The following is a 27,969-nucleotide window of genomic DNA, read 5'->3' on the forward strand; positions in this document are numbered from 1 at the left end:
CTGCAGCAGCACTATGCTTTTTTGGAACACTTTTTGAGGTAAAAGCTGAAAAAGGCTACTTTCTGTACATTTGCGTTTGTGGCATAAAGTGCTATTCTTTCAAGTTGTATTTAATAATGCAATTTGTACACCTATTCATGCCAGTTCCTTTTGAACACAACAGCTACGAGGCATGTCAAAGCATGGCAATCAAAGTTGTGAAAGCGTTTTAATTTAATACATTTTAGTTTTCCAATCCAAGACTAAACAGACTACATGATGTCAAACGCAGAAGTGGAAATAGCTGGACGCGGCTTTCCAGGTCTTCCTATGGACGATGACTGCTTATCTCCTCATGTTCCATCTATGTTGCGAACCAATACCTTGAGTGCAAGAAGAAACTCCTATGGACTTCATAAGATTAATATGGGTATTGACACACAGCTTTACAGTGGAACAATTTCAAAGGCTTTATCGTGGTCCGCTGAGAATATTTTAAGTTTATCTGTTGAGGAGGAGAAAACCTACTCTCCGTCGTCTCCATCTCCCGTCTCAAGCCCTGGCTCAAGCACCAACACGTCCCCATGCACCCAAGACGCAGAACCAGCTTCTCCAACACAGAAGTGGGGCACTGTCCCAAACACACAGGATGCCAGCTCGGACTCCGAAAATGAACAGGTTCAAACTAAGCAGCACAAAGTGTTGTCACGCATTCCATTTGAAAGCAAATGGGAACAGGAGGAGAAAGAGGACATTGAGACGAAAGCTGTGGCAACTTCCCCTGATGGAAGATATCTGAAATTCAACATCGAGATTGGGAGAGGGTCGTTCAAGACTGTTTACAAAGGACTGGATACAGAAACGACCGTTGAGGTGGCATGGTGCGAGCTACAGGTGAGTTCGTTGCCTTTCAGTCAGCTTGTATTTATTCTCACACAAATAGGCCTAATCGTACTGTACTTAACACCGTAAGACCTCCTCGCACACTTAATTTTCTCAGATCAAATGTTGAGTAGGGAAAGGTCAAACAAATCAAACAGATGTATGCAATGTTTTTACTGTTGATCCTCTATAAATATCCAGGATCAAAGACCATTGTTATCTTTTGGAAGTGGTTCTAAGGTTACTTCTGATAGCAATATGTGTGTTGACTGCCTAAAAGTGGATACCTCTGCATGTGGATTATTGTGAGTTTGATCATTTGATTCTCGATAACCATAGTATCTCAACAGCTGTGGCTTGTTCTCAATGGCAGTCAAGTACAAAACCTTCAGTCAAGAGAAGGCTTATTCAGTGTGTTTGAATTTCTAAGCCTGATTAAACTTACACCTATACCTATCCACCTCTGGCTTTAGTCACACTCTTGTGAAGTTGGCTGTCCTTACTTTTTTTGACCTTGACATGGATTGTGTCAGGCCCAGTGTGTGGGGTCATCTTGTGACCAAGAGTCTGTGTGCCCTATATACTCTTTCACTTTCAACCAGTGGTTGTTACTGTTAACCAATAAATTAAAGGCAACTCCTCCAATGGATGTTTACTCAACTTGAAGTTGAGTTAACTAAACTAAACTGTACTAAATGATATGCAAGAATTATACAGTATAAAGGTCTTGAATCATTGTCTTTGAGGGACTTAGTGAGCACTTACGTGAACTTGTATGATGTCACATTGGAGTAGCTACACACATGCCATAGGTGTCACTGGAAACTCTGGGATTAAAACTGAGAGGACAGTGGATTCCCTTTGGCACCACGTCCCGTGGGCAGTGCCTGCAACGATGACTTGCAGAAGCCTTAAACTATTGCTATGGCTGCCTAATGAACATTTCCACCTTTTTGGACAATAATCCATCCTTAACATTTTATTCTCCTCTGATCTAGCTGTTGTTAACCAGCCAGGGTAGCAGCCATCCTCTGTGTCGCACCACACAATGAAAGATCATCCTCAGATCTGAGCAGTGCCTGTGTGGCTTTCTGAGAACCCCAGCAAAAGAGAAAGGATTACCTGGGAGAAGTGAATCTACCCCCAAGCTCTAGCAGCAGGTGTGACACTGGCTTCCAGCTGTCGATCCACGACAGGTGTCCCGTCGGGGGACACAGAAACTCTGGTTCTCTAAGGCTCTGAGAGACCCTGATGTCACATTGACCCCTGTACTAACCCCGGTCATTACAGCCTACACACTCGTTTTACCTGGTTCCGTGATGAGCTCTAAAGAGTTTTGACCGATTCCTGCTTAAGTACTAACAGGCCTATATCTAGGTTAGAAGGCCAGAGTGCTGTTACCCCTCCTTGGCTTTCTGTCACTGGTTTCATGGGCTTTAAGTCTTTTAATCGCCCTTTAATGAGCTTAAAAAGTGGTTGATGTGGTTACTGACCTCAGACTCAGTCAGGCTGATGTTAAACACTGTCAGGTTTTTATCTTGCTGCAGTTCATCAGTAACTATCTTTTTCTGTTCTTTTTTGCAAATGTAGCTCCTCGTAGCTTAATAGTACGAAGCCGATAATAGGCAACAAAAATCCCTTGATGCAGCATCATTAGAAATCCAGACAGAGAATACTAAATCCAATTAACTATGTATTATAGGACCTGAGCTGTAATCTGGAGGCTGTTAAGAACCATTGCACAGAACGTGAGGAGGATTCAAATGGCAGCTGGTCAGCCAGACTAGATCTTGCGAGGCTATTTCCAAAACGTCTTTAACGTGGCACTAGCCAGGAAGGTCGGTTGTGTTCTAATGGCACTGTTGTGGACTTCCCGTGTTGCATTGCGACCCAGCCTGCACCTTGTTTCAGGCCATGGCCTTGTTCTTTAACTCACAAACAAAGACCACATTTCATCTAGAGCATAAATACGAAATGTGAAAGTGTAATCTATGAGGTTATACTGACAAACACCAATTGCCTACATAACAAAATGTCAAAGGTTTGTGTTTGGAAACACTGTTCTGTTGGAGGAAATTGCATTGGGGGGAGGGGGAGGGATACAGCTTTCCGCTACAAGTAGACTAGATTATGCTATTGTGAAGTGAGTATGTGAGGAATTGTCTGTGTTGTTAATAATGAAGGACTTCCGGTATGATCCCCTTTCATTGCTTCAGGAAATGGTTAACCAGTGTGTTGCAACATAATTTACAAAGAGTCTGTTTGGATGCTATACAGTTATCCAAATACTCTATAGCTAAATATATTGTACATTTTTTCATTTTGTTGACAGTAATAACAAAGAAGTTGAAGTGGTTCAAAGAAGTTATATAACTTTGGCATTTTTTTAACTGTGGTGTGCCTTTTAATAATAATAATAATAACAGTTATTCAGATGCAATTTTCTTTTTTAAAACATGGGCTTGAATAACACACTTTTGAAGTATTTTTTTTATTTTAGAGTAGAGTTCCACCCCACCTTCATTATAAATTGATAATGGTAACAGCTGTGCTCTCCTGTTGCACCTTTATCTGGAACCAGCACACCAGCTCATTTGTTATGCTTTAGAAACACAGGCAGTTCTGAATCTTAAAACCTTTTTTTAAGTGGGTTTTAATTAATACTTGATTGCAAATAGACTTGTGTGTGTTAACATGGATGTGTGTACCATTACATTGTTTTATTTCAATTGAAGCAAATGAGTGTGTTGAGCAATGAGGAGAAGGGCTTACGTCACCTGTGCTGGACTCAATAGTGAAGGGTTCAAAAACATTGTTGGGGAGGGGCCCAAAGAGGTCAGTTTCCTAAAGCCTTTTCAACATTAGACAAAGTCGGCACCAAAATCCCATATTCTTTAACTAACCTCAGTGTCCAAACACAAGATACAGTTCTCATAGTGGTTTCTGTGCTGCCAACATCCACACTGGTTTTCTTCTGAAAGCCCACACTCCTGCTGGACCAAGCTTATCAGCCACAGCCTCATGGATGCATTCCCTCTCAGGGGAAAGTGTAGGGGCCCTCAGTGATAGGCCACACAGCAGATTTCAGCATGTCATGATAATGTGGGGCCACCTTGTTTGTTATTTGTTCCTTTTAAGCGGTTGAGAGGGTAGGGTGCATGAGCCGACATGCTCACTTGCTATAGAGTAGAATATTTACTGTCTCAGACTTTTTGGGCAATATATTTTTTTAGCATTTAGCCATGAAGATATATGCTGTTGGTTTATATATATTTTTTTCAATGTATTCGATTGAACAATTATTTGCTGTTTCATTGCTGCTGCTAATCGGAAACACCCTCTTCTCATGGTATACATTTTTTAATTATACAACTGTGAAAAGTAAATAATAGCTCATATCCCATTAAAGCATTTTTGAATGATTCATTATGTAGTCTTGAATGCTAAGTTTTCCAGTTCTGTTTAATAGAACAAGAAAATGGAGAAACCATGCTGTGAACTTACTGATCTAATCCCACATGTTGGTGTAATGCTTCTCCCTTGAAGATAGAGCCTCATTCATGCCAGCACAACCACACAGAGCAGGATGCATTAATTAATGGAAATAACAGTTCAGAAATCTCCATCTGCCAGTTGCAAGTATTGAGCTACAGTATCATACTTTACACACTGTTCCATTGGCATAGTTATGTCCCAAGACTCACTTCCATTACAGGAAACTGTATAAAAACGTTTTGTGAGAGGTTTTACTAAACATGCCAGGACTCCATTGGCTTCCAGCCTATAATTGTATTAGAATAGTGTCTTTCAGTCACTTACATTTTATTGAGTGATTAATACTGCTAATTTTCAAATGTGTCTTAGTTCATGCTTGAGAGCTCTGGAAAGCAAGGTTTTGTTATTTTATTAATTTTTAAACAATCACTTTGCAAGTTATGTTATCTAATAAATCTAATCCTGTGTCCATTCTTCCATTGGTCATGAGTGTACAAATCAATTTGGAATTATAATTAATTTACAATGTGTCTTTTGGCAGAACTGATTGGTCATTTTGGAGGTATCACTTCCTTAACAAACCCAATGATCCTTGATGTTGAGGCCACACGGCCAGAACAGAGTAAGGCATAACACAAGGCTGTTATTTAACCCTTGGTTCTGGATGGATGTTTTGTAGGGGAAGCAAATTGAAGGTGTTGGGACTGTAAATAGGCTTTAAGTAGCCATGTAAATCTATCCATGTATTGCTCTTTGGTGTGGCTGACATTACGTTTGTCCCAGATATGACTTGACATCTTAATATAATGTGTATGTGTTGCTTAACAGTGTTAACAAATATATATACAGTATACTGTTTTTTGTTGTTTTTCAAAAGACCTTTAAACGTCTTAGGTGTACAAAGTTGTACAACTGTTTTTCGGTTGGTTCCTCTCGCCGGACAGAACCATTAGTTCTTCAACAGGGGAGCATGACCAGAGAATGCTCCACTCTCAGGTTCTTTACACCAACTCCCTGACAACAGAGCACCGCTCTGGTTCTGAAATGGCGTGTGCCTCGTCAAAAGGATCTGATCATGCACTGCTTGAAAAGTCAAGAGTATAATTTGGCCGAAATGGCACAGGCAGCCAGTGTAGTGCAGAAGATTAGAGGGACATTGACAAATACCTTGAAGATTGTTGTTGAGTAGTGCATATTGTAGCTCCCGAGACATGTTTGTCTGAATCAGTAGTGAGCTGGAGATAAGACATGATAAGACATTGATTTCCAGGAAGACAGTTGGACATTCTAATTGGTTCTTATTACCCTGATGCACACGAAGGCTTCTGTTTGCATTGCTCTTTGGACATTCTAAAAAACTATTACTTTGGGGTCTGACTAAAAGGCTGTTGAAGCATGTTTTTTAAATGAATGCATAATGATGATCACATGATAATCAAATGATCACAATCTGAGGAATACGGGTGTATTACATAATGTTAGTAAGAATTATTCTCCATAATACAGTATGGACAGAAATAAACTGCATTTGAAAAAAGAACCTGTGTGTAAGTGTACTTGGCCAGTACAGGCCTGTAGAGTCCTTTAAAACTCACATTACCGCCAAAGAAACATGACAACGTGTTAAGTGTTCCTTGGCAGCGTGCCGTACACCTTATACTATAACACATTACATATTACTGACACACTACTTGTTTGCGACACATTTGCTTCATTAAATGTGTTATTCAGGCAAGTGGAAATATTTTACCAACCATAAGTCGCACACAATGGATATTAGGGTTGTAAAATAGTTTATTTGCTTGAATTTTCCTCCCGTTTGGCCAAGTATTGACTCATGTCAGATTTCAGAACTTTGAGTAGCACTCCTCAGTACAGGAAAGCTGGAGACGAAACTCACTTTTTGAGCCTGAAATGCACTTAATGAATTAATGTTATATTTAAGTTTTGGTTAATTAAGTTTGATTTGGAGCACACAACATTTATTTCTGAACCGCAACCAATTCTTTTTGAAGGAAGCCTCTGCTGGCTGTAGGTATTCTCAGCATCTTAAAACCTCTGTTTTGTGCTTTTTTATCTCCCATATTCTCTCAAACTTTGAGAAAACAAGCCAGTTCCAACTTTACTTGAACATTGATACCTGTTCTGAGTGCTGCAGCACAACACATGCACTGTGTCGACTCATAAAATGCATGACTGTTTGTAATGGAAACCTGCTGTCTTCTGGGGATAAATCAGATGGATTTTACTTGTGGGACTTCCTCACTTGTATGTGCTATCGGACCTCGATGAAAGGCAGAATGTCATTTCACGTCCTGCCAGAGATAACCTTGGGTCTGACCTGCTGTCTGAAGAGTGGTCAGCATTATCAGTGTCTTGAAATACTCTTACAGAGAATAGGTTGCTACATCACAGTATACTTTACTTTGCAATGTGAAACAAAGAATGTCTAAGTTAACCAGCGTGGATAAATGACAGGTACGTTTTTGAGAAACCACTTTTTGCGCGGTTGCGTTTTGCATAAAATGTTGACATGATCCACGTGACACCGTACAATCAGTGTTGCTCCAGAATGAAAGCAGAAATAGCCGTGTCTCTAGTGGCATGGCTCAGGTGGCATGGCTCAGGGAAAGAGTTGAGCTGATACATGTCTTTCTTTTTTAGAAACAACTCAATTCAGTTCCAAGGACAACCAGGATTCTACACATGCAGTCTTTCCAAAGGATTGTCCAGAAAAGATTAAGATGTTCTTTCATGAAATGTAACTCAAAGGTATAGTGAAATTACAAAATAAACTGCTGGTGCAGTTAATGACATAGGCGCCAGGCGTTGGTCAGAATGCTAGCAGCCTGAGAGGGTGGCTTCACTGGTGGTTCCTTATTAGATGACTGGCTAACCTCTACACGCTACCATGTTTAGAGACCAAGGTTTTTCTTGGAATGGGCACACTAATACCTTAGTTCTGAACTCTGAGCCTGAATGCTATGCTGTGTGTAAGTGTATATGTGTGTTTTTGTACTGTGTGTGCGTGTGTTCTGCTGCATATGTTTACTAAGTGTATGTTTGGAGACTTTCACTACTTGATCTGAACTCAGCCTGAACTGGCATCAGAGGCACGGAACCTGAGGTCAAACTGCTTCTTTTTCTTTCTTTTTTTTACACAAATCGTTATATCTACCATCCTTGACGTCACTGTTTCAGATATACAATAGAGCAACATTTAACCCCCACTAACCCACTGTCATACTCTGCTCTTTTCCACAGACATGGTGATTCATCCTTCTTCTTTCCCCAGTAATCACATCATTGTTGACCGGTAGACAAATCAAGAATTGTTTTAACCTTATTAAGCACAAGGTCAGTGCATGATTTGGGAATAATGTTCTCTGCTACCCCAGGCTCGATATCTCTATTTTCACCACTTCCACAATATGGCTCGAGGATCATAACAAAAGTGTAACAGAAATGTTTTTGTCTGGTTGCTACATGGATCTGGCGGTATAAGGGTTACAGAACTCACCCTAAGCAAAGCCACGTGGCTTGTTATGTAGTCCGGCACGCCTTGTCCGTCTCCCTGTTGTCATAATAGGGGTGCTGACAGGCAGTACTTAATATCAGCGCTCCTACCCTCAACACTGTTTATGCAACTCCTCATCTGTGGCACCGGGCCCAATATAATTCAGATAGGCTTTGCAGATCCCCTAATCTTCCAGTGCCTAAAAATAGGAGAGGGTGATGTGCAGGAAGGAATGAAGTCCTCTACCATGTCAAAACAGACACATTTACAGTGAAGTGGTGCAACAATGCGTTCAATTGGGATATGTGCTATATGCTTGTTTGGTGTTACTAGTATTCAGGAGTGGAAGAAAGGAGGAAACAGACAAAACCTTTTGAAACTTTTTTATTTCTTGTCCAAAGTGTTTTGCTAACGGTTTGTCTCTGTTAAATGAGTGAAGGTTTGTTTAAACACGTACTGGAATGGCAAACAAGACCATGGAGATTCTCTTTCAATGCTGTAATCTTTCCCAAGGAAATTCCAGAGGCTACACGAGAGTGACACTGGCCAAGGTTGTGCATTACTAAATAACATGCTGCATGTGATCATTTACCAGTGATGACTTTGCCAGTCTACAGTAAAGATGAGTAGAAAAGGTTTATTAAGAATGCCCCATCCGTTCATGTACTTAAAAATCATCACAGAAATTAGCCACAACTTAAATGTATATGGTTAGATACATTAAATCACCCTCAGATAAAATTGACACGTATCACAAGAAAGCAATTGTAATGTTGGATATTTGTCAACCTACTATGTTAATAATTCTCAAATCAGCCCTGCATTGCATTCCTGAATGAATTACCCAACCGTAGCACTTTATATAATGCAGACTTGAAATGGTCAACCTTAGTTAACTTATATCAGCCACACTTTGGAGAAAGCTTTTGGAAGCCTCACATTGTATTCTCACTTTTACTGGTCCAGTCATGTCTGTATTGGTCAGTTCTCTGTGCAGTACGTTCACACAACCTCTCATTTAACAATGTAAATGTTAAATGGGGGTGTCCTGCCATGGGTGAGAGCCATGCCAGAAGCCAGAAGCATGTCCTGTCCTCTGCTGCTAACGGCCTGCTCAGAACCAGCCCTGTCAGATCCTCTATCAGGAGGGATGGGCCCTCACAGGGGGCTCTGATTAGAGACATGCCTCAAAACACACACACACACACACACACTCACTAACACACACACACAAACATATTTTTGTTATTTATTTTTATTTATTTAGCCTGTGCAGCAATCTGTTATGGTCGCAGTTAGATAGGGATGGGGATCGTTAATTTTTATCGATACCATTTTCGAGACTTCCAGACAATAAAGACTCGATCCGAGTCTTTATTGATACCACTATCGATACTTTTCTGGGGTGAGCTTGAGCTAACCACCATCTGAATGAATGAATTTGGCAAATGTTAAACATATAGCAGCACCCACACAACCCACGCCACACTTTATGTAAACAAGATTACTGAACAACTTTTATAACAATAACTTAAGTAAAACAGATGTCAAATAAAACAAGTGGAACGTGTTGCTCTCAGGAGGAGGCTGGATAAAAGGAGCACATATTGGCACAATGGATCCTGGCTCTGGCTAAATCTACAATTGTCCACTACAGATGTACTATCCACAACCTGGATGAGTAACTAGTATAAATCACTGTGATTGGTTGGTTGACAAAAAGTGACATTGACAAGCCGTCATTGTTCAAGACTTTATTAAAAGTTAAACACGTTTCAACAAAAGGCACCTGATATAGCTAAATGACCAGCTAACCAAACTCAAACTTTCCTTATCTCATCCCTATTTTGTTCTGTCTCTGTTATTGTTTAACAAGATGCTTAAGCAGCCCACAGAGACATGCTCCGGGTGACTATGTTTTGATCGATCAGCAGCGGGGCGAGGGAGGCTAGTATTCACATAAACGTTGGCAGGCCATTAAATTAAATTTAGTAATTCTATTAGACAATCGATGTATGTTTGTGCACCAGTGATTTGATTTAAATTACATGACTTATCTCTCGAGACATAAGTTACATTATATTAGCCTACCTAGTCTCGATAGCGGTATCGATAAGCTCGGACTTCGGATCTCCGTGTTTTGAGAAATTTGGAACCGGGTCCTTACAGAACCGGGTATCGATCCCCATCCCTAGTCACAGTGCAGTACGTTATTGCTGTGTTTTATCTCATGTAGCTCGAAGTAAAGGCTAGTGAAGCACAGGTCTGTGGATGCACCACATCAGATAAAAGCAGCATTGTTATTTATCGAGACCTGACTTTCAAAGACTTTCAATAGCCGTAATGCAAAACTACATATGGGTGAAGCCTCTCTTGTAATTGATCTCTCTCACTCCAATTCTTTACATAAATCATCCTTACCGTCATTATACCCCCCCCCTCCCGATACACACACACACACACACACACACACAGACAGACACACACACTCCCCGCCCCTTGTGGATATGGCCTAGGGGCAAAGCAGGAGAAAGGGGAAGGAGTAGTGGTCAGCCAGTTGTAAACATCAACATATCCACAGTGCTTTTTCCCCCAGAAAGACCTCAATGCATGATTCATGGTTAGAAGGTCTCCCGGGACTTTTCCACCCACCACCCACAACACGCCAGGCTACTGAGACTGAGGATAAATCCAGACATTCATGCTGCATGCAGCACAGAAATGGCTTTGTCCACCCAACGTAATTGCTGTGTGTACCAGTAGTTCGATTTCGCACAGCTTTCGGAAACCTCCTTTACGAAGGTGTCAAGTCACAGCTCCGCTCCACGGAAAGATGTGCTTATGTAACGTTGGGTCGCAGAGATGACCCTGTGGTTTCCTTCTATTAGCCAAGAAACGATACAAAAACAAAGAAATTAAATTGAGAACCTCATTTCCCTATTACTCTTTGCTGAAACACTTGCACAGACACTGCGTTTGGTCACGCTTCCATTTGTTTCAGCAGCAGTTTGACTGCGTGTTTATTCGTTCCCGCAGACCCTCAAGCTGACCAAAGTGGAGCGGCAGCGCTTCAGTGAGGAGGTGGAGATGCTGAAAGGCTTGCAGCACCCCAACATCGTCCGCTTCTACGACTCCTGGAAGTCCACGGTGAAGGGACACAAGTGTATCCTCCTGGTCACTGAGCTCATGACCTCGGGCACCCTCAAAACGTGAGTTGTTGTCGTCGGGCGTGAGTCAGCTGCCCTCGTCCTGCATTGCCCGTGAACCATATCTGCAGTTTGAACATATAGATGGGGTTAACTTTGACATACCGAGAAACCCGCACAGGTTTCCTCATTTCATCGTCGTGTCCTTTTGCTTCCAGGTACCTGAAGAGGTTCAAGGAGATGAAGCTGAAACTGCTCCAGCGCTGGAGTCATCAGATCCTCAAAGGCCTCCACTTCCTGCACACGCGCACCCCTCCTATCATTCACAGGGACCTCAAGTGCGACAACATCTTTATCACTGGCCCCACCGGATCTGTCAAGATAGGGGACCTGGGCCTGGCCACGCTCAAAAGTGCCTCCTTTGCAAAAAGTGTCATTGGTAGGTGACTGTGTGTCCTTCTCTTGTCATCTAGATTTGACCATTTGGTTACGGTTCCCCTGTTAGTATAATCCATGAGTGCTCGGAAAGTAAGTTTCAACAACTTTTGTTGTGTCATGAAGGATACCTAGACACTGCCCATGGCTAGCTCCCATAGTGGAATCTGGTGAATAGTGCAACAACAGGAAGGAGAAACACAACATTTGCGACAGATGCATTGTTAAAGGTCAACATAACTGGCTAATCGGGAATGCAAGGGTGTGGGCATACAAGGAAACAGGGCCAGCAAACCTCCGTAGGACACAAGACTTCATACTATATGACAGGGTTCTCCAATCCTGGTCCTCAAGGGCCGCTTTCCTGCATGTTTTAGATGTTTCCCTGCTCCAGCACACCTGATTCAAATGAATGGTCATTACCCGGCATCCACAGCGCTTGATAACAACCCATTCATTCGAAATGACATATATTATGATACACATATTCCAGCATATTCCGCCTTTATCCGATCAAATTATGAACACTGAGGTGGAAAGTGGAGGGGTGAGACTCAGTCACTTGTGTTGGGTAGGTTGGGCGTAGAAGACAGACATGGAGGTGAACCAATGGCTTTATGGTTGAAAATAGTCTTGACTTCTCTTAGGCTTCCACAGACTGGCATACATGGGTACTGAGACCAACCCATATCTAACGGAGCGCACCAAAGACCCCATTCATACCGATGCTACGGCACTGAATTGCTATTAGATGTGTGACTTTAGTTATTTTCCCCAGTGTCATATGTGCGTGGGTCTGACTGTCCCCTTCCCTGTGTCTGTGTGACAGGGACGCCAGAGTTCATGGCCCCGGAGATGTACGAGGAGAAGTACGACGAGGCGGTGGACGTCTACGCCTTCGGCATGTGCATCCTGGAGATGGCCACCTCGGAGTACCCCTACTCCGAGTGCCAAAACGCAGCCCAGATCTACCGCAAAGTCACCAGTGTGAGTGCTCTTCCGTTTCCTGGGTTTCATGTAATGGTCAGCATGTGTTTTCCTTCCTGTCATGTAATGAGGAAGAAGCTGAGAGCCACCTGTATGTGATTAAAAGTCCATCTCGTCAATTAGAGGTTCACAGAAGTGTTTCAAGGGTTAGTGCTAAGGAACGGTGATGTACTTTCATCAGACACGGTGCAGCAAAAACATAATTTCGACTACAATTTCACGTGGTTAGGATGATAGGTCCGTGAAACTATAACATCAAATCTCAAGCATAAAATTGGAAACTATTTTGTAGTTGCAGTCTTTTTACAAGATGCATGCCACAACATGATCTCAAGGGATGATTGACTCAGTGATTGGTCATTCTTGTGGCCCATCCTCTGTAAGATCATGGTTGGATTGAGATCTATTGGAAGGCTCCCACATTCTCCAGGCAAGGCAATGGGCTTTTTAAAATTAGTTAGATTAAAGAGGGGACGTTTTGTAAATGTCCTTCTAAATTGCTCACAAATTCACCCTAATTTCAGGTCATTCCTGTATACAGTTAACTTAATCCCAGTTAAATTTGTAAACAGATGCACTGTTCTTGGGCATAAGAGACCTCTCCCTTCCACACAGGACACTCTTCTTTGTACATCTAGTGGTAAGAGTTCAGTTTAAAGCCAAGAACTTGATAGCAGGATAAGATCACTTTTCCTTGAACACCCTTATCATAAGAAATCTAGAGTAAGCCTCACAGAATGTACAGGCCAGAGTCTGACCAGAGTGAAGCAACCCAGTCGATTCCAGTAAAAGGCTGGTGCCACCACATTGAGACCTGTGTTTTCTGCCTTTGGGCTGTAGAGGAGCGATGACGCCACTGCGGGCATGGCCAGGCGATGGTAGAGTTATGTGTTTTCGAAATGACGTCCCTCTAGTCCCCAAACAGTGCCCGCTGCTTTTGCCCCGGAGAGACAGACAGAAAGAAAACAGAGGGCTTCTAAGGGGCTGTAGAGTGAAGCACAGGGGCAAAGCCAAACCAGGGAGTTTTGGTGTGGATGACTCACCAGCTCGCACTGGGAACACTGGCATACGTGTCTCAGATCAGAAGCCATCAATAAAGTCAATGTTCCATTTAGAGCTTAAGGGGCCTCGTTAGTTAAGGCTGTCTTGGGCCTGTACCTGGCACTGCTGTTGTTCATAAAGTGTCTCCGAAATAATGGGATATTATATTTACCAACAGATATTGAAGCCAAGAGAACGTACGCAAGTAAATAGGTCTTTTGAGCGCACTTCTATTAAAAGACAATTAGAAAAATATGTTTTGATTTGCAGTACAGAGTACACTCTACGCTGTTGAAACACTACGTAGTTGAAACACTACGTTCACCTGCAAAGTTGGACGGAAGAATCTTAATAGGGTGAATGTTTATATTTTCCTTCACAGTACATACTGCCATAAATGATCAATGACGAATGTACCATTAGTGTTGAGAGTATTAGCACCGTGACCAGCTCTTACTTCAGCAACAGCGGTAGCGCGACAGGATAGGGGACAGGTTAGGTGGGGGGGGGGGGTTACAGGGGGGTTACAGTACACGAGAACAGCGAAGACCCAAATCAGCTCCTTTGGAAACAGCCACCCGTGCTTTCAAATGTTGACTTGGTATTTTCCATTGCCTGTGCGTTCTTTCGCCTGTGTTGATGTGGACTCTGAGCCCCTGTGCTATGCAGGCTGACGGCAGACGTCACCTGTCGCCACAAGACTCCACCACCCCCGAGGAGGGCTGTTATGGGTTCCGTTGACACTTAGGTTATGGGCGGAGCGTTTCAGTGTTGACCATGGATCTGTCGTGCTGGAGATGGGAAAGCACACTGCGCGATCACCTCCAATCAGACGCCCGTCTGTCTAGCCTCAGATGTGTGGTCGTCAAACAAGCCGACTAGACACGAGACGCTTCTCTTTCAGGATTTTGGCTTGAAAGGACAGCTCCAGTGAAAGCTGCTCATCTGCTATCATGTTTTGTTCCCAGGGGATGAAACCAGACAGCTTCTACAAAGTCAAAGTTCCGGAGCTCAAAGAGATCATTGAAGGATGCATACGGATGGATAAGGATGAAAGGTATCGGTGGCATTGCGCATGAAAACAAGTATAAGTGCCTAAACAATACACTTCCTTCTTCCATCATCTCCTTTCCTGAACAGTGCATTTCCCCTCAATCAACCCTTTTCCTTCACAAAAACACATCCTGATATCATCTCCTCAACAGCACACTTCCTTCCATCATACTCCTTTCCTAAACGTTCCGACTTCCTAACCTTAGCCCTAAATGCTGTCCAGGTACACCATCCGGGACCTGCTGGAGCACACCTTCTTCCAGGAGAACAGCGGCGTCCACGTGGAGCTGGCCGAGGAGGACGACACGGTCAAGTCGGGCCTGAAGCTGTGGCTGCGCATGGACGACACCAAGAAGCTGCACGGGAAGTACAAGGACAACAACGCCATCGAGTTCCTGTTCGAGCTGTACAAGGACGTGCCGGAGGAGGTGGCCCAGGAAATGGTAGGCCTGTGTGCTGTGGATGTAATGGGGGGGGGGGGGGGGGACGGGGGGGAGGGGGAGGAGTCTCCCTGCTCGTGAGCCCTGCCCATCTCACCCCTCACTGGTACTCGAACTCCGCACCTCTGACTTGCAAGTGCCACTCCTTACCAGCTACACCAACAAAAAGCTAGCTATTTGCTGGCAAGGGTGGCTTGCATACATACTTCACGTTGGCCCCTCTAAACTGTCTACTTATTTAGTTGGGACAATGTTTCTTGAAGTTCATAAAACATTTCTGTTTGTGCGTTTGTACGTGGAGGGGGAAGGAGGGGGGCTCTCTCTTGACCCCCCTCTGTCCCCCCCTAGAGAACAGAATTTAGGATTTCATTGGAAGCGTGGACACCGGCAAATGCTCAGCACTATAAACGGAAGCAAAGTGACAGGACTTAACTTTGAATTGTCGGTGGTGAAAAGGGACGGCAAAGTCCAGCAGGAATCTATAGTCTGTAGTCTCTCAAGGCCCTCTCAGATCTCTATTGCCCCCGACTGCCCCATCAGAGGTCACTTTTAATGAGAGATCTCTCCTGCATTCCTCTACCTGTTCCCACCTCCTTTTCGTCACCATCAAATTTATCATCTACAGGACATCTCGTCTGGCTTAAAAAAAATGTTTTTATCATCCTCAGGACATCTCGTCTGGGTTATTTCCAGTAAGCCGAATATGTGCTGAGAGAATGATTAGAATGTGGGTAACTCCTGGCTATGTTCTACCGTGTCAGACTAGAACACCATGTTCTAACTGTTTCAGACTGGAACGCCATATTCTAACTGTGTCAGACCTTTACCCCTCACGCTGCAGTCGGTCAATGCATAAGTATCAATTGGCCACAGTAAACCTAGTAATAAGTATGATGTCATTAACTATGGTTTTTGTTTGCAGTTCTGCTGACCAGTTTGTATTAGGCCACACTTTGACTGGATGACTTTGTGCTCCGACCCAGGTTGTGCTGGGTTTTGTCTGCGAGGCCGACTTCAAGCTGGTGGCCAAGGCCATCCGGGACAGGGTGACGGCCATCAAGCGCCAGCGAGAGAAGCTGCGGCGGCAAGCGGAGGAGCAGCAGAAGAAGAAGAAGGAGGAAGTGGAAGCTGTGGAGGAAGAGCCAGTTGGCCCGTCCTCTCCCAAGGTCGATGACGCAGCATGGGTGTCGGCCGCCATTCCCACCCAGCCCCCGCAGCCCCCCCCAGGCCCGGTCCTGTCCCCCGTAAACACTTCCATAGACTCGGGCATCAACGCCAGCTTCCCTGCTGAGCCGGAGGAGCCAGAAGCAGACCAACACCAGCACTTCCACATCCGACACACCAGCTGCTCTTCTGTTAACTGTGAGCCTTCCACAGTAACTCGCTAATGTCGTTTGTAACATATGGCCGCGTTTATAGGGTGAGGGTTCTGGGTAACTTCAAGCAAACTGCAGTCAGATTGAGAGCTTAGTGTGTGACATTTCCACTTACTCCTAAAACATAGCTATGCAGTGCATGGAAATGTTTGCTGGTTTCATAAGAACCATTGGTAAGGAATGGCTCTGTTAGGACTGGAAAATACAGAGAAGCCTAACAGTGAAATGTGAAACTCATGAGAACTGAATAATTCAGTTCCTGGTGATCCCTATGTGTGTGTTTGGGTGTGAATGCATGTTTGTTTATTAGTAACCGCAAGGCGAGACTATGAAGAGCCTATGTAAATCCCAATAATTCCTATCAATCTTCTATAAATACACAAAGCTGAATTCCTCACCCGTTGGCCCCACAGAGCTAATCCAATGGAAAGCTCTCTGTGTGTCTGTGTGTCAGTCAGCCCGTCTGGGGTCAGTCACATGTTTAAAGCCTCTCGTCTTTTTTGTTGTAACAGCTGACTGTGAGATGGACGGCTATCTCAGCTCCTCTGGGATGCAGGAGACCCTGGAGGGGCTCACCCCCAGCGGGCCTTCCAGCCCTCCCAACCCACGCGCCCACAACCCAGCCACCAACAGCCTCCCCATCCCAGCCCTCCGCTTCCCTTCAGTGAGTCAGTGGGGGGTTCTGCCTAACCGACTTGCAGATGTTGTTAACGTGAAGCGGAGGAGCACAGCAAATGGGCTACCTTGAGGATGAATGTCTAACTGCGCTGATGTGTCTCGCGGTGACCTGCTGTACTCATGCAGAGACCTGTTTCATCTTTTCAGAGTATTGCCGTGTCGAGTAGCACCGAGCAAGGCAACCACTCTGGATCTCCTAGTGGGTTTAACTCTCCAGTGGACAGGTAACTCTCTTCAGCTCTACTCCACCTGTCTGTCGGGCTCCAACGAGAATTGAGACACAATGTTGTCTCTCGGGTCAAAAATGAGGTTTTGCTCTCTCAAACCCGATCGACTGTCGACCAGTACTGTTGAAAATATACTCCAATCTCCCCTCTTTGTGTTGTGTATTTGTCTGAGTGGCCCAAGAGGGACTAGCCATTACTTGAAACGTTCAGATTGCCGGATCTCTGGTTCTCGGTCTCTGGACCCTGAAGCATCAGATGTGGTAGAGGCTGTGTTTTCCATGCAGTGGCACGTGAAGGGAATGGCTTTGCTCTCTGTGGGGGAGGCGTTGGTGGCCGGTGTGTCGGATCCAGTCATCGGAACCATCCTGTAACCAACAAATATCTCCAACACAGAACACGCTATCCTTAGAGGAGCTTTCACAGGGTGGTGGACACTAGAAACATTCAAATAAAAACATGCCTATCTGTTATATGATAAACAGCAAGCTAAACAACAAAATTGTTGCCTTATTTATATATTCTGGTTGTCCTGGTTATTCTTTTTATGTCCTGCTAGTACAGAAAAACAAGCTTTACTGTGACACAAAGTTACTTTTGAGATTGGTAAGGAGACCATGGAAACACAGTCAACACTGCCAACCGGTAGACGGCTTGTAAATGTTTGCTGGCCCCGAAGGAGAAGCTGATGTGACCACGGCACAAAAAATTAGGCTTAAAGAGCTCAAGTCAGAGCTTTTATAAATGTACTGCATGCTTTCCTAACCTTTGGATCTGGCCAATTCTCATGTGGACAAACGGAGCTGATCACATGGATATGCTGTTTACTTTCTGCGGTTATGTATCCATTTATTTAGCTGGTGATTTGGATCGCTGCTCAACGACTTCACATGTATTTCAGCACAAATGTTAGCAGGCGTATAATGAAGCCTTTGTAAGTGGGTTGGAATAGCTCCTGAGCTGTTTGTCATTTCCTTCTGTTACTGGCGCTCTTCCTGCCAATCAAACAACATTGGTTGTTTCCTGACAGTTTGACCCTGATTTTGTGACAGTTTATTCATTTTCACAGCTACGCCTCTGACGTGACCTCGGGTTTGAGTGACGGCTACGAGGGCCTATCAGAGAAGAGCGGCAAGTCGCCCGTCAGGCGTACGACAGGGAAGCTGTTCAGGAGAAGGACTCGCTCAAGACTGCGCATCACTGGGGTAAAACACGTCTCTCAGTATAGGGATTTGTTACACCCACTAATTAGTGTCCATACAGGTGGGATGATGTTTCCATACCAACCTCCTTCCTTTGAGTTCAGAACACCGTGGCATTGCACGGCAATGAGTGTGTATAGACTGGAAGCAGAAGCAAACAGGCCGTGTTTACCCACATGCACTCAGAAAGTACAAGACACTACACCCACACAAACACACACACTACGAGCACACAGGAGCGCACACACACACACGTTTTTTGTCCCTGTTGTGTTAACTGGCCAATGTCATGTCCCTGTTCTGTTACTGGGCCTAGTCTGCAGCACGCTTATGTACTTTGTCTCTGCAGCTCTCTGATAAAGTTGACCGCGTGGTGGAGTGTCAACTGCAGACTCACAATGACAAGATGGTGACTTTCAAGTTTGACCTGGATGGAGATAACCCTGAGGACATTTCTGCTGTCATGGTAACTTGTCACCTTGAACACTCATTGCTCCCACATGGTTGATCAATTAAGGAACGTTTTACAGTGATAGTCTGTCTTTGAATTCCTGGAATTGTGCATGCATATGGAAAATATGTTGTATTTATCTAACTATGTTGACATTATTTAACCCGTGCTTATATGCATTCATTATCAGTGCTGGCATAGAACATTCTGAGGAGCTTGGGGTCTCTCAATAGAGGTCTTACAACTTATCTTCACACAGACTCTCCTATCTTACCCAGCAGTACAGACTATGCGTCCTAGATACAGTGACAAATGTGTTTGTCATTTCTACGTCTCATAGACCTTTTATCACAGTTATCAGAAAGTGGTGTATGCAGATAAGTTTCCATGCACCTCATGTGGCGTTCTTCACAAACGTGTGTGCTTCAGAGGGATATGGACAGCTGGCGGGCGGCAGACGAGATGTTGCGCTGTATTTTGTACCGCTTTCCGGGGTGCAGTTTTCGTTCATTGAGCGTGTGCTGTTTATTTCACCAGTGAAATACAGTGGGCTTTTGTTTATCCAGTTTTGGCACAGTAGGGGCCTCACTCTCATAAGTGCCCCTGTTGTTATTAATGCAATATGTGAGCTGAATTAAAACATGCTGAAAGGAGACCCACCCAAACCCAATTCACAGCCCAGAAACCGCCTGAATATGTACTCAAGTCGAGCCTCCCCAACAAATTATCATACTGAATATGTTGCACAAGCAACCATCGTTTAATATTTTTGATGTCCAATTTCTGAAACAGTAAGCAAAGTACTCAGCAATAAATAAGGGTAATATGTTGAAAATTATGGATGGATGGATTGATGGAAAGATGGATGGATGAACAGATGGCTAGTCGGACAGTCAAACATCCTGTGCATGCAGACACGTATTGAACAGATATTAACGAGTCGTGTTTTTCCCAGGTGCACAATGAGTTCATCCTGCCGTCAGAGAAGGAGGGCTTCATCCACCGCCTGAGTGACATCATCAAGCGGGCTGAGGCTCTGATGGGAAAGGAGCCCTCCGTCCATGCTGGGGGCCAGGGCCTCCCGAGGACAGCCTACCACAGCGCCGCCAGCACAATGTCTGCCTCACAGGTTGGTCGTCACGCCACGCTTTCCAGACCCGCCACACTACCAGCTTCAAGTGTCCATCGGGACAGCAGGGAAATATGTCTTAAAATGCCAGACATTTCCTCTTGAACACCCAACCATGTTTTCAAGTCAGACGGAAGTCATGTAAATAAAACCCTGGCTGGCTGTGCTTACCGAGTTCAGCTCATATGTCAGTCTGAAAGGTGGGGTTGACAGTAGATAGGGGAAACAGGGTAACCTTGCCTTTAGACCACATGGAAAAAGACTTGAGCGCAGAGATAGGGCAGAACGGTACTAAACCGCTTGCCTGTATAACCCCACAATCCTACTTGTCCTTCTCTCCTCACCCTAACCCTAAAGTAGCTACAGAGATGGCCCAATAATCACACAGTCGAGGTTCAGTCCATTCAGATGGGGGAGCAGGGGGGTAAACCATTCAGTTCCACACCACACCACAGAGCACAATCTCCTGCTCCCCTCCAGGAAAAGGACTTTAGATGGCCATGAATACGAGGGCTTAGAACAATGTGTTGTTTCATGTGGGATGGGAGACCGGAAAACTAAACCAGGCCCCAAAATCCCCCTCCTCACCCCCTTCTCGTACCTCCTGCCTGCTCTCCCCGAGGTACGTAATTACCTCAGGCTGCTGCAGGCATCTGTCTCTCCCTCCCCGCACACACATCAGGAATCAATTGAAACCAGGCGGCCGACCTCATCTCTAAGACACCCGATGGCTATGCTTTCTGGCTATATTTATTTCCCTTTTCAAAGGCTTCTAATGAGGGAAGTCTGGAAGAACGCGACCACGGCACTGTGTCCTATCAGTTCCTGTTACTTGTGACTTGTGCTGGTTCTATGAATTGTTTGTGTGTCGATAGATGTTGATATTTTGCTCCCTTTTGGAAGCAGGAGTGGTCTAACTCATCCTGGGCTGTTACTCACACACTGAGATAGGTTGCAGTGAATGGTCTTGATTGCAGCATAAGTCCTAGATCAGCAAATGTACAGTATTCCAAGTCTAATAAGCCTGTTTTGTTACCACCATAAAACCAACCTTCAGTTGTAACAAGCACATTATTTTGAAACAATGCCTCCATAAAACCAAGCTGTACTATGTGTCTCTTTTACAGTCTAATCTCCACAGTCATAACCTGGCTCGGACACACTCTTCCTCTTCACTTCCTGGTAAGACATCTCTACTACAAATCACCTTTAGGCTTCATCTTAAGTTACTGTTGTCATGTTTGTATTGCAAATACACTTACTGTTCCTGCCGCATTTCATACTGTAAACACGCCCTGTCGGCTACTATCTCAGCATGCGTCATCCTGTGTCCATCTATGCCGAGCCTGACTTGGTTTGTGTGTCTCAGACGTCAGTATGCCAGGGCCCGGTGCGGGGACGCAAGCCTTTCCCCCAGGCCTCACAGAAGACTGGTTCAACGCAGACGTTACTTCAGCTGAGCGACCTCTATTACGCTCCCAGTCTTTCCACAGCGGCGCAGGTAAATGCAACGCCCCCCCTCCCCATTCTCACAGAGTAAACTGAGAACGACTGTACACTAGTATCATTCACTGTCTACCACAGCAAACCGGTACAGTCTTTTGGCAGAGAAGAAAACTCATTATCGACCTCAAAACCCCATAAAACCCAGAGGACCCCCTTCCCGCCCCTTCCCATTTCTTCTTTCTAAGTATTGTCAGGGAATTTGCGTGGCGCCAAGCACCTTTCCAGTCCCTCAAAGCCCTGGTCTGTGTTGGCCTTGCTACAGGGCCTCTTGGGTAATTACCTCACCTGAAGGACACATTCTACCTTTTTCAGGGGCGTGAATGCTGTCACTGTCAAGCGTAGACACTTCTCATAGGCACTTTCAAAATTCTCCAACATCTGTTTGCCAGCATTCTCAAACTCTTTCCAAGAAATCCCCCCCCCCCCCCCCCGCACATACACAAACACACCACACCCCTACAGACTCCCCCCTCCCCCAAGCTAGAAGACATCGCTAGCCATCTCAAACCCCTCCCCTTCTTTCTGATCTCTGCCGCACACACACAGACGCACAGGACAGCTTCTTTCGCAGTACTTCTTGGCCCACTGCCTCTTTTTTTGTGTTGCCCAGCCTATATTTCCATCTGCACTGAAATGGAAGTAGCTGGTTTACCTCATCGACAGGAGGCGTGTTGGTTTATAACTGTAGACCCATTGTTAAGTGAAACGTCAAATCAGTGGAAGGGGTAGGGCTATGTCGTCTTTGGCTATTCCCTGAGTAGTTATCAACAACGCTCGTTTGAAACACGTACAGTGGGGACTCTGAAAACACATATTTTCTGCTATTTTGAGTTTGAAAACAAAGTCTTCCTTGCTCCATTGAGGTTAAATCCTGAGCAGGACTTGCTTTGCTTGTCTTTGGCAGCTATCACAATTGGTTATATGATTACTTCATCCTAGTGTACCATGCTGTTCTTCTGAGGGATTTATGTTCACGTTAATTCAGAATCCAGCAGGGAGTTGTGATGTGATTGTCTCATCAGCCTATTTATCAGTCTTTTATTGCTCAGAAGGGATGGAATTACCTGTCTGTAAAATAAGTCCGATTAGAGTAAAACCTTCCAATTACGTCTGAAATTTCCATCCATTTTTCCCCCCCTTTGCTTACATACTGTTAAATTACTTGATTTACTTTTATCCAAGAACATGTTTTACCTCAGTATTATATTCATAGTTAGCTTAGGAACCAATATGGGAGTTTATAATATGCATTTTGTTCATATATTGAGATATATGAGCACAGTATTGATGTTACAGACATACCAGTTGACATCAGAAATTACAGTAGAGCATTTTTGCTATTAACAAAAAACTGGACATGTAAGTGTCAGTTCAGATTTCTTCAAAGTGTAAACATGTTTTGTCCTGTTTCTCTCTCAGGGCCTCCCTACTTCCACCAGCAGCATCCCTCTGTCTCGGTGAACGCCTCTGACCCCCGGATGGCTAAGCCCCCCCATGCCCAGCACTACCACCACCTGCCTTCCTACATGGGCCACACCCACTTCCCCTTCCCTTACCCGGTCAACCCTGCTTCCCCTAAACCAGCTGGGACACACCCACCCCTAACACGAGTGGCCAGCACCCCTATTTTCCCCTCCGTACCCTCCCCAGCCCCAGGCTCCCCCAATCCCTACACGGATCCCCCCTGCCCAGGCAACGGCGAGGGCCACCCACTGTCCCCCCCTGCAAACCAGCACCCTGGCATGTGGCCCCACCACACCCAGCCTCTCTTCTCCCTGGCCAACGTCATCTCCATGGCGATGAGCATGGCCCACTCCTTCATCCCAGCCAATAGCCTGGCCTCCCAGGGAATGGCTTCCATGGCTGGCTTCCACCCCCAGTTAGTCCCCCCAGGAGGCTACCCCTCCATCTACTCCCCCCAATACCAGCCAGTGGATGGCTCCTACTCCCCAGAGGGGATGCCTGGGCAGCACAGCCTCTACCACAGCCCAGAAAGCCCATCCCAGATGCAGAGGGATGGGGCTGGATCCGGGTACCATCACAGCTGGCCTCACCAACACGCCTCCAACATGCCTCTGCCTGTGATGACCTCTACTCCTCCACGGAGCCACCAGACGACCACCCAGCAGACGGGCTCCTTCCGTCCTCCCAGCCTACCACAGGAGCGGTCTCATGGCTACCCTTCCCAGGCCTGTGAGCGATCATACAGCTCCAGCCCGTCCTCAGAGCTGTCCCCCTCACCCCCAGACACGCCGGAAAGCACAGTGAGTCATCAACAGTCTCCTGAACAGTTGCGAACCGATTCATTCATAATAAATATCCCACAGTCACGAAACATACCCGGCTAGTCGTAATGTGTAAATAACATGATTGATGATGAAAATGACACAGTTGTCTCACCTTTCCAATAGCTGTCATCATTCGGCTCACCAAGGGTACGCCCCATGATGCCAGAGATGACTTCCAGCTCTGCCAAGATGAATATACCTTCCACCGGTAAGCGTTTTGAATTCCGCTGTTCCTTTTTATTTGCAGTGGGCTGGACAGAGAGACATTAATGTTGCTCTGCAGAGGGAGTTCTTTCTAAACACATTTCTGACAGACAGACAGACACCGTACAAAGCCATGCTTTGTTTTGTTATGCCCTTGGCCTTCATCAAAACGGTCTCAGTTCACTTTGGATTCTTACCAAACTTGGTTTTGGCTGCCATTTTCACCCATGTTTAGTGCCTCGGGATGGGAGCCTTTGTATAATGTCAAATCTGGTTCTATTGTTTTATTGAAAAGAGACATAAACATTCTTGCATGATTAGGCCCTTGCACACCCATCACTGAAAGCTCCATATTGCAGACCGACTGTGTGGGACAAGCTCCGGAGCAGCATAGGGGTTCTCCCTGCCCATAGAGCAGGGGCTTCTAACTCTGTTCCTGTTGAGCTGAATGAATGGGATGATTGGGTTTTCTTTGATTAATCACTAGATTCCATCAGATTGATGGGCTGTAGATCCTATAAACCGTAGATTGGAGTACTGTTGTTCCCTGATTAATTGATCACTCTCTCATGCCTCCATAAGTAGGCCCACACAAAGATGTCATTAGTAAGTCTACTAAGTGTAGCCTACTGAAGACTGGAGACTCCAGCCTAGCTAAACACATTTGAAGTTGGAAGATGACTGTACCTAGTTTGTCAGGGTTTGGCTCCGGCTACATGCGTGGTTGTTGTGATTTTGACATTGAAACACATCTCTCCTCAGAGCCCCACCCTTCCACCCACACCGTTGGACGCTTCCAGGTGACACCCAGCATGGAGATCCCGGTGCCCACCGTGGCTAAGCCTGGGTCCTGCAGCAGCACCTCCTCGGAGAGTAGCACGGAGGAGCAGGAGCAGGCCGAGTCGGAGGCCGGCCTGGGCAACCCCTCCCTCGCCGTGTCCCCACCCCTCCCCCACGGTCCTCCTGCGGGGGCCCTCCAAGACCCGGACACTCAGCAGGAAAATGAGGAGGGAGAGGGGTCGGAGAAAGGGAAGGAGGAGAGAGCGAGGAGGAGGATCCGGAGGCGAATGTGCAGCCTCAGCATCGTGGGGGCGTCAGCGGACGGCGGCCTCTCTGTGACGGCGGCCGGGCCAGAGGTGAGGCTGCGGGAAGGAGCCCAGTCGGCGGGCGCCCAGTACGGCTCCACTCTCCACCACCTGTGGATGATGAGCTACACCCGTAGCTCCTCCTACATTAGCACCGACGAATCAGAGGGCGAGGATGAGGACATGCTGGAGGAGCTTCAGGAGCTGAGGGAGAAGTGAGCGACCACTTTTGTTCGTAGAATTTCAGCTTTTGGAGGAAAATACATGGGGAGCTTGGGTTGTATTATGTTTATTTAAGAAGGGACAATGAACTTTAATTAACATGAGCACTTGGGTCCATCATGTAAATAGACTTATTTAGCCATAAAGGGCCAATTTTCACCTGTAGTCCCTGGTAGGTTGATGGCGTATGAAAAAACGTTCAAAGAATACATGCAGGAGCACATAAGCGTACGTGTTAAGTGCTTCCCTCCCGACTAAAGGCCTCTCTTGTTCACTCAGACACATGACAGAGGTGCAGAGTCTCCAAGACACTCAGAAGAAGGAGATAGAAGAGCTGTATGAGAAGATGGGTAAAGCTCCTCCTCCCGGCATCGTCTCTCCAGCCGCCATGCTGTCCAACCGTCAGCGCCGCCTCTCAAAAGGGGGGGGCTACAGCTCCTCCCGCCGAAACAGCCTGCAGTGCCTGGACATGGCGCCACCCCAAGGTATGGAGAACACCTCGCAGTGTCATTATGAGACGTCACTGTCTTTTGCCATAGGTGGCACCTCTCAAATAGGGAGACATTTAATGTGGGCAAAAAAATACATATTGATACATGATTATTTTAAGTGTCAGCTGCAAAGGTAATTTTCTTTATCCATGCATAATTCTAAGAGAAGTTAGTTTGAACCATATGGTACATCAACTGATCATGCTATATGTGTCTAAATAATAATCCATAAAATGAGTCCAGCTTAAAAAATAAATTCTAGCATAATACTTTTTGTATTACAAATGCTAATATCAGCTAACAATTTGAGTGCGGTGAAGTCTTTTTCATACCTCAAGGGTGCCCTCAAGTGGCAAGATCCAAACAGACCTCTCCACCGGGGTCGTACCAACCCTGATGCTGTGTCCATAGTGTGAATGCTGACAATGCAACTAACTACAAGGGTGCGTTTGGTTTCCACTCCAGGTATCATACGGAGGAGCTCTCTGGGCGGCAGCAGCAGCAGCTCTCAGGAGAAGCGCAGCAAGGGTGTGACGTTTTCCACGGACAGTAGAATGGTGAGTTACCCTGCACACGCTCAACATAAACTCATTACAATCCTCCCTGATAACATTCTCAGAAGTTAGTCTTATTTTTACATTACGTATTGTTTTATGTCTTACAGTAATAATCTTCAGCTATGTTTGCTGAACATCCAGACTACCTCATTTCAAGTGTGACTGTGGGTCGTGCCCGTTCTTTTGGAGGAAGTTACATCATACACCGGGAAGAGTGTTCATATAGTTGATGGTACAGTACTGCACCAATCCCTGCTATGCAGTGCCCTAAATATAACTCCGGAGATGTGCTTAGGTCTAGCCTCATAGCCAGAGGGCCAGATCAGTCATAATATCATGGAGGGAAAAAAAAGTGACCTTTATCTATTGGTTTTGTACTACTTACGAGACAGCATTTCCTACTGGTCACTCATTTGCACAATGTCTGCCATGTGTTGATGTGTCAGAACCCTGGTCATGATACATATCTATTCACTGCCCTCCACACTATGACTACAGAAGTCCAAAGGTGTTGTCATAGTTATTGTATGCTTGTTTTCAAATGTATATTTCTGTAAATGAACCCGGCATCATGAGGGACAACAGATGTCAGAAAGTTAACAGGGTTTTCTTCATGTTTGTATTTCTTAGACAGTTCTTGTTTTCATTTACTTCTGCACTGTATCTCCCACCTGTTGACTAAACCATGTCAATCTGCAGAGTGGCCATATCATTACTATTGGTCAATTGCATAACATAAATGATAACACAGGTACAAACAGAAAGTGGGGAACAAAAACAAACCAGTAGGATTATTCACTTTCACAAGCTACTTTGGTGGTATGTTAGGTATTGCCAAAAGGTCAGCCACATTAGATTTTGAAAAACTTCTGGTTAATTATTTCACACCTTTTTTATACAGTTGACTGAGTGGCTTTAACTTTTATTGTAAATGTGTAAATATTTACATTTACCATTAGATGTTTACAGATAGTCAAGTATGTTGTTTTGGCAACTCAACTCATCATATGCAAACTTAAGTAATATTCTATGACGCTAATTAGGCACCCTCTGCACTTTAGTTAAGTCTACCTAAGTACTCATTTTGGAATACAAAATAACAGTAAGTTCCTCTTTGAAAATTCTGTTGACATATTTGACACTATTTGCTCTTTCACCATTGAAAAATGCAATACTCCATAAATGGTGTCTGTCATTGGCAGAGTAATTGTCAATCGATCACATCTAAGAAATTATATATTTAAGTTAATCTCCTTCTCTGAGCTTTATACATTTGCACACAACCATTAACAGTGTAAACTACAGTAGGATGTTATTTCCTCTGGATGGTGTTATGAATCAATAAACTGTGAACCTTTAGTAGTTGCCTTATATATGCACACTGAATTCTCTAGAAATTGATACTCATGTATGACAAGTTCAAATGTGTAATATATTGATAAAAATGTGAGTACAATCCAAAATGTATGAATGTATATGATTGTTTCTTTATGAAGCTGCTGTCCTTCCTCTGTGAATCTGTGCCTTTTCCTTCTAATGTCTTATTTGCTATTTTTACTCTATAGGGCTACATTATGTTGC

At 44.9% G+C, this 27,969-nt stretch overlaps 1 protein-coding gene across 1 annotated transcript; it reads left to right on the forward strand.

Moving 5' to 3' along the window:
• Positions 1-27,304, forward strand: wnk4a (WNK lysine deficient protein kinase 4a). The gene is made up of 20 exons (XM_067244810.1): positions 1-873; positions 10,910-11,082; positions 11,238-11,458; positions 12,284-12,441; positions 14,451-14,539; positions 14,759-14,978; positions 15,959-16,337; positions 16,864-17,015; positions 17,177-17,253; positions 18,323-18,458; positions 18,805-18,921; positions 19,862-20,035; positions 21,163-21,217; positions 21,405-21,536; positions 22,961-23,805; positions 23,953-24,037; positions 24,796-25,333; positions 25,620-25,825; positions 26,297-26,388; positions 26,496-27,304. The coding sequence occupies exons 1-20, from the start codon at positions 256-258 to the stop codon at positions 26,496-26,498; spliced, it is 4,470 nt and encodes a 1,489-aa protein (XP_067100911.1). The 5' UTR covers positions 1-255; the 3' UTR covers positions 26,499-27,304.
• Positions 27,305-27,969: the final 665 nt, after the last annotated feature.

The sequence above is a fragment of the Osmerus mordax genome, chromosome 10 (genome assembly GCF_038355195.1).
Source record: "Osmerus mordax isolate fOsmMor3 chromosome 10, fOsmMor3.pri, whole genome shotgun sequence".
NCBI classification, from domain to species: Eukaryota; Metazoa; Chordata; class Actinopteri; order Osmeriformes; family Osmeridae; genus Osmerus; species Osmerus mordax.

What these genes read in the sequence shown, in the direction of transcription:
- wnk4a (XM_067244810.1), top strand. Translation starts at nt 256, where the DNA reads ATGATGTCAAACGCAGAAGTGGAAATAGCTGGACGCGGCTTTCCAGGT. An exon ending in CAGCCCTCCGCTTCCCTTCA is followed by an intron (nt 17,016 to 17,176) that starts GTGAGTCAGTGG and finishes TCATCTTTTCAG; the next exon opens with AGTATTGCCGTGTCGAGTAG. An exon ending in GTCTTTCCACAGCGGCGCAG is followed by an intron (nt 21,537 to 22,960) that starts GTAAATGCAACG and finishes TTTCTCTCTCAG; the next exon opens with GGCCTCCCTACTTCCACCAG.